General features: G+C 44.1%; 1 protein-coding gene across 1 annotated transcript; it reads right to left on the bottom strand.

Moving 5' to 3' along the window:
• Positions 1-705: 705 nt before the first annotated feature.
• Positions 706-11,845, bottom strand: LOC113837461 (gasdermin-C2-like). The gene is made up of 10 exons (XM_035449669.1): positions 11,841-11,845; positions 11,273-11,346; positions 10,336-10,519; positions 9,077-9,239; positions 5,949-6,060; positions 3,736-3,762; positions 2,853-2,992; positions 2,214-2,334; positions 1,693-1,766; positions 706-1,093 (listed from the first exon to the last, which is right to left on the bottom strand). The coding sequence occupies exons 1-10, from the start codon at positions 11,843-11,845 to the stop codon at positions 770-772; spliced, it is 1,224 nt and encodes a 407-aa protein (XP_035305560.1). The 3' UTR covers positions 706-769.
• Between the last annotated feature and the right edge of the window lie 241 nt (positions 11,846-12,086).

The following is a 12,086-nucleotide window of genomic DNA, read 5'->3' as shown; positions in this document are numbered from 1 at the left end:
ATGGAGGAAATGGGGGATGTCTAATTAGAAACAGGACAGGAGATGAATACAGGAGGTTGAGGAGGATAAAAAGATGAGGATGCCTGGAAAAAGTGATATGTAATTGTACAATTAACTACCTACATGAAAATATCCCCAATTTCTTTCTGACTCAATTCAAAGTTACTGACACCAGCACCTCTCACCCAAACAAATCAAAGTGCACACAATTAAGTAAAAGTGGCATTTATTTTATTTTATATGGATGAATATATTTTCAACTTCTTAACCCACTATTTCAGGAGTTGTGACAGACACCAGTAAACTTAATTGTGGTCATGGCAAGGATATGGATTGGCTATTATACCCATAAAATGACAGAAATATTGGCTACCTGATCAAGACCAAGAGAGCCCAGGGACACCCACATTCCACCATGGACAGAGGAGGGGACTATAAGGCCCCACCCCACCTTAAGACACTGTAGGCTGTTAGTGTGCTGGGGAGAGGAGGCCATTCCTCAGCAGTGTAGCCTCTGGGAAGTGAGGCTTACTCAGGTTAATAATCCCACAGTCCTGCAAACAACCCTAATAAGTGCAGTAGGGCATAAAAAAAGTTGGGTGAGAAGTTAGTGTAAGGGGCTTGGAGGAGGTGGATTAAAAGGACAAGGGGGGAAGGGAATGTGATCAAATTGTGTTATTTATATAATTGTGAATGAGTAGTAAATTCAAAAGAAGAACCCTTAGTTAGCATCCTCGTTGACCCCACCTAGAACACACACAGGAATCTCCTATCTTGTGTATGTCATGGTGCCATGTCTCAAATGTATCCAGGACTCAGCACCAGCTGGGCTGGGGCCAGGCTCTGAGGAAGATTTAGGCTCTACAAGTTGCTGCAGACATGACAGGCTCCCATAAAGGGCAGCCGTGGGCATCTTGGCTTCCAGATCCCAAGTTGACCTGGGATTATTCAGCTCCATCTTCAGCCCACACTCCTTCAGCAGTTCATAAGTAATGGCCAGGCCCTCCCCCTGGAGTGGGGCCAAGAGCTCAGGCTGGAGAGTGAAGGGGATGTTCCAGGGATACTTGAAGTTCTGCTGCAGGATGCTCTTTACCTACAAGAAAAACTCTCATGTTGGGCAGACCAGACTGAGACACCAGAGTGAGAAGCATTCTGTCAGAGCAGCAGGACTCACACAGGGCAATGAACTAAGGAAGGCCTAAAGTCACCAAGCATTGGTTCCCAGCTACAACAGAGGAACAATAACTTCTGTGCTCCACAGGAGCCTTGTGTGTGTGTGTGTGTGTGTGTGTGTGTGTGTGTGTGTGTGTGTGTGTGTATGTGTGTGTGTACACATGTATGTGTATGGCAGGCACACATTTGTATTTATAGATCATCATATGGGGAGAGAAAAGACAGTTTGCAAATGGTAACAGTAAACACAGTAGGGTGTAACTGACTTTTATCCCCTTTGTTCCCATGGAGATGCCTTCCTGAGTGTTAATTTAGTCCGAGCAGGCATTGCTTCTGAGGCCACCATAAACACAGAGATGCTCATGACAGGTTCAAGCCCAACCTGCCTGCTCCTCAGACACAAAGGCAACCAGGGGGTTCCTGGCTCATCTCCTTGTGGAAACTTTCTTGTAGAATGTTCTTCCACTTCCTGCTTTCATCTCTCCTTCCCTGGATGCCAGCCCCATGTGGGTTTCTTACCAGTTCTTTTTGCTTGAGGAGAAACCTCTTCTCCACAGACTGGGCCAGCAGATTGAGTTGGGTATCACTCAGCACTGGGGGAGAGACAACGTGAGGAAACAGACTGATGCACTAAATATTTGCCTCTCTCCATGAACTAGGAAGCCAATGAGAAGAGAACACTGGGACAGAGGAATGTGACCCATTAGACTTGAAGGTCAAGCTCACTGCCCTAGAATATTGTCTGCCAAGGAGTTGGGCTGCGAACTCCTATCCGACTGAACCCAGAGCCTGAAAAACGAAGGGCTGAGGAAGGAACCGTCTTCCACCAATGCTGTGTTAGAAGCTTGGTGACTGCTCACTCTCTACACCACAGATTGTATTGGTGGTACATGGAGTGTTTTCATTCTAGCCATGCTGACCTTAGAGAGAAAGGAGATTGAGAATGATCATGAGAACTCCAGAGCTCTTGGGAGGTAGCATCTAAAGCAGCCTTCTGAGAGCCAGCACCGGGACTCTCACATGCTTTCCCCAGATCTTACCCAAAAGGGCATGAAGAAGATAAAGAACGAGGTCCTTTAGGCCAGTCCATGGGTCCTTTCGTAGCTCATCTAATATCACACCACCTGGGCCGTCCATGTGCCCCAACTCGCCCATTTCCAGCTAGAGGAAAGAGGAGTTCTGTTAGCATCATTCCCATTGCTGAGTTCCACTCAGCTTTAATATGCTGGACCAGTGCAGTACTGTGAAGCCACAGACAGGCTCCCTTTTCCCTCCACTTTTCTCTTTTGTGTCACAGGGTCTCATGCTGTTGCCCATGCCAACTCTGAACTTTCTATGTAGCCCAGGAAGGCTTGGAACTTTTAACCCTCCTATAAATAGCTTCAGCCTCACATTTCTGGCTCAAAACCATTACTGTGTCATGGGCCTATATCCCGAGGAGTTACTCAAGGTGTGTAATATAGGTTCTTCATCCCCTAAGGGGACCCTGAGCAGAATTCAGGGTTCACACTCTCCCGCTCTCATCATTGTACAAGGAGGCCTTATCCCCATTCTTTGACATCCTTCTCAGTTTTCTGGGTACCATGTGCATCCCTCCTCCCTCATGTATCCTTGCACCCCCATCACCCAAACTGTCCCTGACAGGTTTGATCATCTCTAGGCAGCTATGGAAATCTCACCATGATCATCAGGTCATACAGAATCTCCCTGTCTCTGAGCATGGGCAGGAGGCTGGAGAACACAACCTCTTGAACGTCCTTTGAAAGTCTGGCCAGTTTCCATGTTTTCTCAGAAATCTCATTTTGTAGATGCTGGAAATCTGCTCACAGACAGAAACACCCATCAGAAGTGAGAATAATTCTGCAATTAAATTAAAGGTAAGACCTTCCCTTCAGTACCATTTCCAGTGGCTACAAGCATCTCCATTGATAGCCTGCCTGGGCCCAGTGAGGCAACTACCATGAAGCTAGACAGAACTAGACAGCAGGCAGCTTCAGCACTCTGGAAGGAGGGGACACAGCACTGGGAGTTTAGATGGAAACCCTGAAAACTGGTTAACACAAGTGGGAGAAAAGTGACCAAGTGTTCATTCTGGGATGTCATAAGGAAATGTCCTGTTGGACCTCAGAGATGACACCACATGACAAATGGGGACATGATGAGGGCTCAAGGACTTTGTGTTTGTCAAACACATGGCACATAAGAGCTCCCTTATGAGTAAGAATCTCCACTGTCTATGGAGAATTAGGCCAGCACCATGCTTTTGGGAAACCCTGGTTCTGCCAAGTGTCGTCTGGGTGACCTGTGAATGTGAGAGGTCACCATAGAGGAAGCTCCAAAGACATGGGCATTCTCATCTGATTATTTCACATTGTCCATGCTGGAGTGTGGCCTGCTTCCTGGTAAATCCCAGTGAACATGAGTGCACACGGTTGTGCTTGTGTGAGCTGAACTAACTAAAAATGGGAAAGGGACCTCGGTTCTGAGTTCCAACGAAAGTTCTCATATGAGTTCCAAGCCTGAGGTTTCCTGCTTGAAGTCCAGGTTAAAAGAAATACTCACCATTTTGTGAGGGTTGCTTTATCCTTCCTAGAAAAGAAGACACACACACTGGAGAGTATGCTTTCTCCAAACCAGTCTTACATGCCCTTTCCTATCCCAGAGGAAACATAGCCAGAGCTAGGGCTGAACACACTAACATGACCCAGATCTCCATAGCTACCCCACCAGACACACACTCGCCAATTGGAGAAATGTCCTTTAACGCACAGCTAAAAAGAGAAAACACATTACCAATCCACGAATTAGTATTTGACCTTATACTGTACCCCTGACATTTCTCTATCCTCCACTCCCACCTTAGTGCAGAAGACCAGACCTCAAGACCTTGGGCCAGGACAGTCAGGTCGGTTTTTGTTATTTGGTTGTCAGCATAAAGGAGCAGGTTTGACTTTCATGTCCCCAGAAGCATTCACTCACCTAGCTGTCCTCCAGAATATAGTGCTGGAGAGAGAAATAGAAGAGTTCACTCACCAAGACTCATGCTCTCCACCCCTACCTCTACCCCTGTCCTACCCAACCCCTCCATCCACCCTCAATTTTCACCTGGGAATTCTGCTTTCCCAAGAAATTCCCTAGGATAAATTCATCCCCATGGAGACAAAGTTCAACAGAAACATACTTATCTTAGATTCTAAAGCATATGGCCTGGGATGACAGGATTGGCAACGGCGTGGAAACCTATGTTGCATACAGTACATCCCTTGAAAGGTTTCCTTCGTAGCCTTAGCAGAAAGGAGAATGACTGAACAGAAAAGACACTCCGTTAGAAAAGACACAGTTACACCTGCTAGAGTAGTCCCCATGCCCCATTTCCAGACTCTCAGGACTAACCCCAGGGATGATGTCAGTCCTTTCCAGTCTGTAATGAGGACTAAATTCGTGCTTGCCTGTCAGCCCATTGTACCAGTTGGGTCCCTTTCCTGCTGTGCCTGATTGTGTAGACAAGATGGCCTGTTCGCCCCCTAGTGCTCAGAATGAGACTTGCAGACACACTCTGAAGTTTGCTCTTTGTTTAACTTTGTTGGTTCACACTTAAATGTTGTCATTTTCCTCCCCGGGCTCACTTCCTATGTCAAATGCTTAAACTCTGTTGTTAGGAAGTCTCAGGCCTCAGCAGTTCACTATGGATACAATGCAGAACAATGCAAGATTGCCAGATTGAGTGTGGATAAAGAGGGGATAGCAGGTAGCTAAAGATTGACAAGGAGCCTCTGTGACAGGGCAGGAGGAAGCTAGTCTGCTTTACCTCATGGAGTATTCATTTGTTGAATCCTGAGTTATGAGTAGTTGTGTTTTGTCTGCATTAAGTGTACTGTGTCCTTGCAATGCCCCAAGAAGGCCAGAAGATGGTGCTGCCACGTGGGTGGTCCTTTGCAAGAGCAGCAGTGTCTCTTAACTGTTGATCTGGCTCCCCTGCCCTCATGGGGAATTCTGGGATGTCAGAGGGCTTGATGGTCACCTAGACGCCTATTAGAAATTCGGGTTTCAGGCTGGTGGGAGGGATTGGCTGGTAAAGGTGCCTGATGCCAGATCTGAGGCCTTGAGCTCCGCCCTGAGGTAACACATGTTGGAAGGAGATAACTGACTCCCAGAGTGGTCTTCTGACCTCTGCATGTGCTGTTGGCATGCACACACACAGTGAACAAACAAACATAATTCAATAAAATAAAAAGCAAGTTTCAGGGCACCTGTGAAAGGACCTGGTTCACAGGCCACACAGGTTAGTGTCTAGTGTGTGTATGGTGGGGATGATACAATTCAAGCTAACAGTCATGGAGAAAACCCTGTGCTGTGTTGTCCAGGCATTCTGTCGACAGTTTCATTTGTGTTCTGTTTCCATTATTTATGGAGATTTAATGTTGGTTTAAGAATCACCTGGAGGGCCTCTTGTCTCCCTGCTAATCTTCTGAGAGTGGCAGGACCTTGACTGACTACAGATGGATGACTAGAGATGGCTAGGGTTGGGCCAGGGCTTCATCTAGCCAAAAACACCTCCATTTGAGCACCCTGGGTTGGATCCCTTCCCACACAGGAGGCTATCTCCACATCTACAGATAGCAGTATTTGGGCTTGGCCAGGCTTAGAGGTGACTAAGGATAGTGAGACATTTGCCTGGGACACTGGGAATGCTCTTCCAGGTCTACAGTCAGGAGAGAACAGGAGGTTCAGGTCATTGGACACCCCACACCAACTTGGCCCCCACATCTGCTCACCACAAGTGTCATTCTCAATGACCAGTTTCTCCTTCTTGTAGGCAACCACTGTACCCTTTGGGATAGGCACTGAACGCACTTTATTCGTTTGCTTCCGTCCATAGGCTTTTATCTGGAAAAAATTATAGAAGTTTATAGCTCTTGTCTCATAAAAATTGTTTACTTTTATCAATACAAAATATGCCTGTAACGGAAAAGGCAAATAAATCTACAAAGCTCAGGAGAAAACACCAGCAGTCTCTCACTTCCCCTTCTCCTGGTCCCCATGTTCAGTTATTGCTTCTCCCCTTTGTAGGACAATCTTTGGCTGAAATGAGATTTGGGAGGTGTGCCTGGAGAGGCCTGGAAACTGAAACCAGAGCTCCATTAATGCCAGGCTGGTGTCTACCACTGAGCAATACAAACAGGCCTATTCCAATGTCCTCATTTTCCAAACAATTTACTGTCACCTTCTGCTTTGAGGGTCTCATTCTCCTACTCCGACCTCAGTGCTGACAGCTCCACCCATATTCACACCTGGGTTTCTGTGTAGGTGCTTACTCTCTGTCAGCTGTTGGGTGACATTGAATTTCGTCATTACACTCTTGTCTCTATTGGGCAGTGTGACTTCTTTTGTCTTTCCTTTCCTGTTACTCATTATCTACTGGGGAGCTGAGAGCTACATGACTAAAAATCTTGATACTAAAGACATCTTTAACTTGCATTTGGTTCACATTTTGGAGGAGATAAAATTCTAAACTGGAATCCCCTTGGATTTAAGTTCTTTTCCTTTTTATGTACAATTTACCTTTTTTCAAATATTGTTTAATGTTTGAGAATTTCATATATACTTATAATATATTTGACCACACTTACATATTGACATTTTCTTGTTGAGTTGACATCTTTTTCACTCACTATCACCCCAGCTGTCAGTTTTTGGGCCACCTGAATGGTGCTCAGTGTTGATGTGCAGCTGGGGTGTCAGAAGTGGTCCTAGGCCACCTAGAGCTGAATGCAATTTCTGAACTCATGAACAAACTTTCCACAGAGTTAGCAGGGACTCACTGCAGATACTCAGAACTCTGTTGAAGGCTTCCATGATTCTACTGTGGTCCTTAGGCAACAGGGGCTGGAGTTATAGGAGTTATCGTGTTCCAGTGGGTAGTTGTATAGCCATGGTCACACAGAGTTCTCAAACTCAGTGGGTCATACAACAAAACAAAAAAGCCTTGAATGGGGGAAAGGGACTTGAAAGTCGGAAGTGGACTGATGAGTGTGGAGGAAGGTAAGAGAGCCCAGGGCGACAGAAATCAGAATGCATTACATACATCTATCCAATGATCAAAAATAAGCTTAACTAAAATACTTCAGGAATACAGAATTAAAATACAAAGGAAGGGGAGAGATAATATTCTATATTGAAGCTAATGATGAATTTTATGTTAATGTTTAAAAAATGCTTTGTTGTGATCAGTAGACTGTGTAAATCACACGTGCAGAAAGGTATTTAAATTTTGCCCCTTCAAACATTTTATAAAGCTAGACATGGTGGATACACCTGTATTCCCTCAGCACTTGGAAAGCAGAAACAAGAGGACAGGAGTTCACCGTCAGCCTCAGCTCCATAGCCAGTATGAAGACAGGCTGGGATAAGTGACACCTTATCTCAAAAAAGTATTTGTTATCCAGTGATCATAGAATGTAGACTAACAGTTGCAGTTTAAGGAAGGCGTTTCAATGTTTTTCCAGCCACAAAACTCAGTGTTCAAATAATACAAGATCCTCACATTTCTGTGACTACAGCATCTATCCTTCACTCAAAACAAAACACGGAAGCAAACAATTATGTCTATTGTGGAATTAATCAATACTTTCTAATCCTATGTAATCAATATAATAAATGAGGACTTTAGAGTGCAATCTAAACAACTGAACTAACCAGTTGGCCTTGGCCTTAACTGACTCAGGGAGAGCCAGCCTCCTTACCAGAGAACTGACCCTGCCCCCTGCTGGTCTGGCCCCTCAGAGGATAGCTACCCTCTTTTATTGAGAAAGCTGACCACACCCCTTATCAAAAGCATGGGGGAGATGACTTAGCCCCTCACAGGAGAGGGTGGTACCAACAGCCTGGACTGACCAGATCAGCCAGCATCCAGGCTTTGAGTTGACCTACCTGAATATCTATCCCACCTATGACCTGCTAGATTGCATGAAAGGATTGGTGCTGTGGAACAATAGCCCCAGGATCACCAAGACTCTGGGTAACAGCAGGATATCTGAGAGGAACTTCAGTGAGGGTCCGGTAATGATTGTGTTACCAGAAGTCAGAGGCCTTGAACCTGACCAGTAACAATGAACATTTGCAAATAAAGCTGTTTGGATAAAGGAGTATACCTCAGGATACACAGAGGCTCCCAGTGCCACTAAGATGATTGCAAAGGTGATAGAGAAGCTGAGAAGATGGAGAGGCCAAGTGTTTTGTTATTGTTTTGTTTAATTTGTTTGCTTTTTTAATGGCTTTGGGATTTTCTTTCTTTAATTAACATTCTTTTGTGATTTCTATTTTTTATTTTAATTTGTATTATTTGTTTCAATTTTTGAATTGTTAGTTTAATTTATATACTTATTTTTGCTTTTGTAAATTTTCATTTTTATTTTATATTTCTTGTAAATCCCCTCTAGGGGTATGCTACAAGGATGGAGTGTGGATCTGGAGGATCTGGAAAATGAGTGAGATTGGGGTACATGGTGTAAAATTCCCAAAGAATCAACACAAATGACATCTAATAAAAGAAAGCAGATCTAGGCCCTGCTCCAAATGATATGACAGATTCTGAAGATCCCCAGGGGAAGCCTTACCCTCCCTGGGGAGCACAAAGGGGTTGGGATGAGGCATCAGTGGGGGGCAGGGGAAGAGGAAAGTGAGAGGGAACTGGGGTTGACAGGTAAAACAAGCTTGTTTCTAATTTAAATAACAAAAAAGGAAAAATTAGGCAATCTAAGATCAAGGATTAACATATACTATTTGTAAACAGAAAAAAATAATGACCCCGCCCTCTGAGCCCCAGAAACTGGTACCCCGAAGCCCTTGAGAAGCCAGGGTGCACTGGCTGCCCTCCTGTTTTCTTCACATCCTTATCCCATACCTTGGCAATCAGTCTTAAGAACCATTTTCCTTTTAAGTTGACACTGCTTCTGTCTTTCACCATTGTATCCTTGGTCACTTCATAGGCCTCTGTCACCACATACAGGTCCTTATTTCCAACCAGGCAATGCCTCATAAATGATGAATCCTTAGCCACCAGTTTCCTGAAGGTGTAATGTGAGAATGTAAAGATCCAAATGTCTAATTTAATGGAAACAACGACCAAATCATGAGAAAGAAAAACAAACAAACAAACAAAAACCAAACAAACAAGAAAAAAGAAAGAAAGAAAATGTGAGCCAAATTTTAAAACAAAGAGGTTGGTGTGGCCCAGTCTATACAGTGTGGCCGTGCAAGTCTGAAGACAGGAACTCAGATCCCCGGGAGCCATGTTAAAGCCTGGTGTGGTTATAGTTGACTGTGTGCTTCATGTGCCTGAAGTCTGCTGAGGCAGCAGACAGTAAAAGCTCTTGCTGTAACAATGACAGTGACTGAGCTGCAGGGTGGATCAGCACATACAGGTGGTTGTGGACATGAGTTTGATTCCAGGACACACACAGCAGAGGGAGAGATCTGACTCCTGCAAGCTGTCCTCTGACTTCTATATTTCAGCCATAGCATGAGGGTGCACACACACACACAAACACACACACACACACACACACACACACACACACACACAGAGAGAGAGAGAGAGAGAGAGAGAGAGAGAGAGAGAGAATATAAATAAATGTAATAAAGAAAAAGTGTAAACAATGTTTCCCAGATGGAGTGATAATTTTATGGCATACATATGCATATATAAGATGGGCTGACTTATATGCTCATATCACACCTAAATGCTGCAATAAAACATACATTTCTACTTCTACATTGTATATCAGAAGAGCTGTGGTAGATGTCAACTAAGTCCCAAAGAGCTGCGGTGTTCACGTGGTTACTACAGTCTTCCTCACATTTTAGTCAACATCAAACCATATGCTTCTACGATTCTTTCCTCCCTACATGGCCATCCTCGGGACAGTGAACAGAAGTTTCCATCAGATCAGAACCTTTGTCTGTCTTGATTTTCTGTCCCCATCATATTAATAGGACAGTCATGGGTGATTGTGTATTAATGAGCATTATTAGGGCATTATAAATCATTATTTAAATAACTTGTAAGAAACTAAAGAGAACAGTGTGAGTTGTCATAAACCCTCTCAATGCCTCTTTGCCTACGAGAAAACATCCCAGAACTTGGCTGACCCATCCTTTCACCTGTTCTGAAGAATTTCCAGTTTTGAAGCTGGGATGCTGGTACACTGAACCTCGATGGCACATACACGGGAATCACCAATCCCTGCTGACACACTTCCTTCAAAAGTGTCATTGATATCCAGGCCACCCTTCAGGTTCTGGTATCCAATGAATATGAAGGGCATGGGAGGTGACACTTCAGGCTCTGAAAAAGAAATGGGACAGCTGCTCTAGAGAATAGGAAATATGAGGCCAGTTCCCCTCCTAATTTAAACCTTAGTCAAAGAGCTAGCTCCTAATTACATATAATAAATATAATCAATTAATATGTGAAATATCAATTACCACAGAGGGGAAATTGCAGAACCAATGCAAGCATTGTCTTAATCCTTAAAATAGAAATGCATCATTTGTGCAGTGTCTATGAGTCCCCTGGTTTCATCTTTCCAAGTACAGAATCCAGCCCCAGGGCAGCTCCCTGAAAAAGAAAAAGGCCTGGGACTTGCAGACAGAGTGACCTCAGTCTGAATGAATATTCCACAGTTTGAACTGTGTAACTTTGAACAAGTTGTTTTAGGAACCTCAATTGCTTTTTCTGTAACATGGGTACCATACCTCCATCTAAAGAGGCTCTTGGAAATATTCTTTGACCAAATGCAAGGAAGATTCCAGAAAATGAGGGGATACCTAAAGGACCTTCCTTGTCCTTTGCCTTTAAGCCGGATGACTCAGGAGCTTCCTGTCTGAGCAGCTCATGGGTCTGGGATGCTACTCCACTGAAAATGCTGGTGTTTGTAATTCTCTGCCCCTTGACTGACAATACCTGGGAATGGAAAAGTTGGCTCTAAGATCTGCCTGAGGGAGTATCCAACTGGAATATCTTCAGATTTCCAAAACCATGGATGAGACGTCGTCTGCAGTATCGCAAATGGTTGGAACTTATTTGCCTTTGATAGACTTTTGACAGGACACAGATCGTCAAGCTGTTTGGCCACATCTTTGCAAACCCGGGCAAATGGGGTGGACATGATCCTAGAATCAGACAGAAGGAAGCACGCAGTTTAGTTGAGAAGAGGAAGTGTATACTGGACTCTCACTGATTCCTGGTGATTTTCATAAACCACCAAAGTGTGAGGAAAGCCTTCACATCAGCACACGGCAGAGATGGAAACATTCAAGTTATCCTTGACCTATGCCAAATAATCAAAATACAGAGGCCCATCAAGATGAACAGAGGCAGAGGCTGGAAGGATGGCTCATATGTTAACAACACTCTGTTCTACCTGAGGGCCAGGGTTCAATTCCCAGCACTTACATGGCAGCTCACAGCCATCTGTAACTCCAGTTCCAGGGCATTCTATGCCCTCTTCTGACTTCCTCAGGCACCTGGCACACATGTAGTATACATATATGCAGAGAAAACATCCATACATGTGAAATAAATAATCTTTAAAAGATGAATGAAGAAAGAAAATGTGGTATATAAGCATGGTTATGATTTATTTAGGCATAAACTGTGAACTTACGCCATGTCCTGAATGGAACATGAGACCACTATGCCAATTGAAATAAACTAAGCACAGAAATACAGATATTGAATGCTTCTCTCAGACACACATACTACATGTTATGTATGTAAGTGTCCATAAGTCTATGTATAAATATATACACCTACATATAGATATAGATATAGACAGAGAAGTATGTATAAAGTATGAAATCAGAAAGAGACAATTTTCAGGGAGTTTGGGGCTGTGGAGATGGGTCAGGAG

This window comes from Cricetulus griseus, chromosome 10 (assembly GCF_003668045.3).
Source record: "Cricetulus griseus strain 17A/GY chromosome 10, alternate assembly CriGri-PICRH-1.0, whole genome shotgun sequence".
Taxonomy (NCBI): domain Eukaryota; kingdom Metazoa; phylum Chordata; class Mammalia; order Rodentia; family Cricetidae; genus Cricetulus; species Cricetulus griseus.
Note: the sequence above shows the minus strand (reverse complement) of the source record. Positions and strands in the feature narration are given on the sequence as shown.

Coding starts and splice junctions, on each gene's coding strand:
- LOC113837461 (XM_035449669.1), bottom strand. Junction 3,763..5,948: donor CATTGAGAATGACACTTGTG/GTGAGCAGATGT, acceptor CTTCTTTTCTAG/GAAGGATAAAGCAACCCTCA. Junction 1,767..2,213: donor TCTTCTTCATGCCCTTTTGG/GTAAGATCTGGG, acceptor TCTCTCCCCCAG/TGCTGAGTGATACCCAACTC.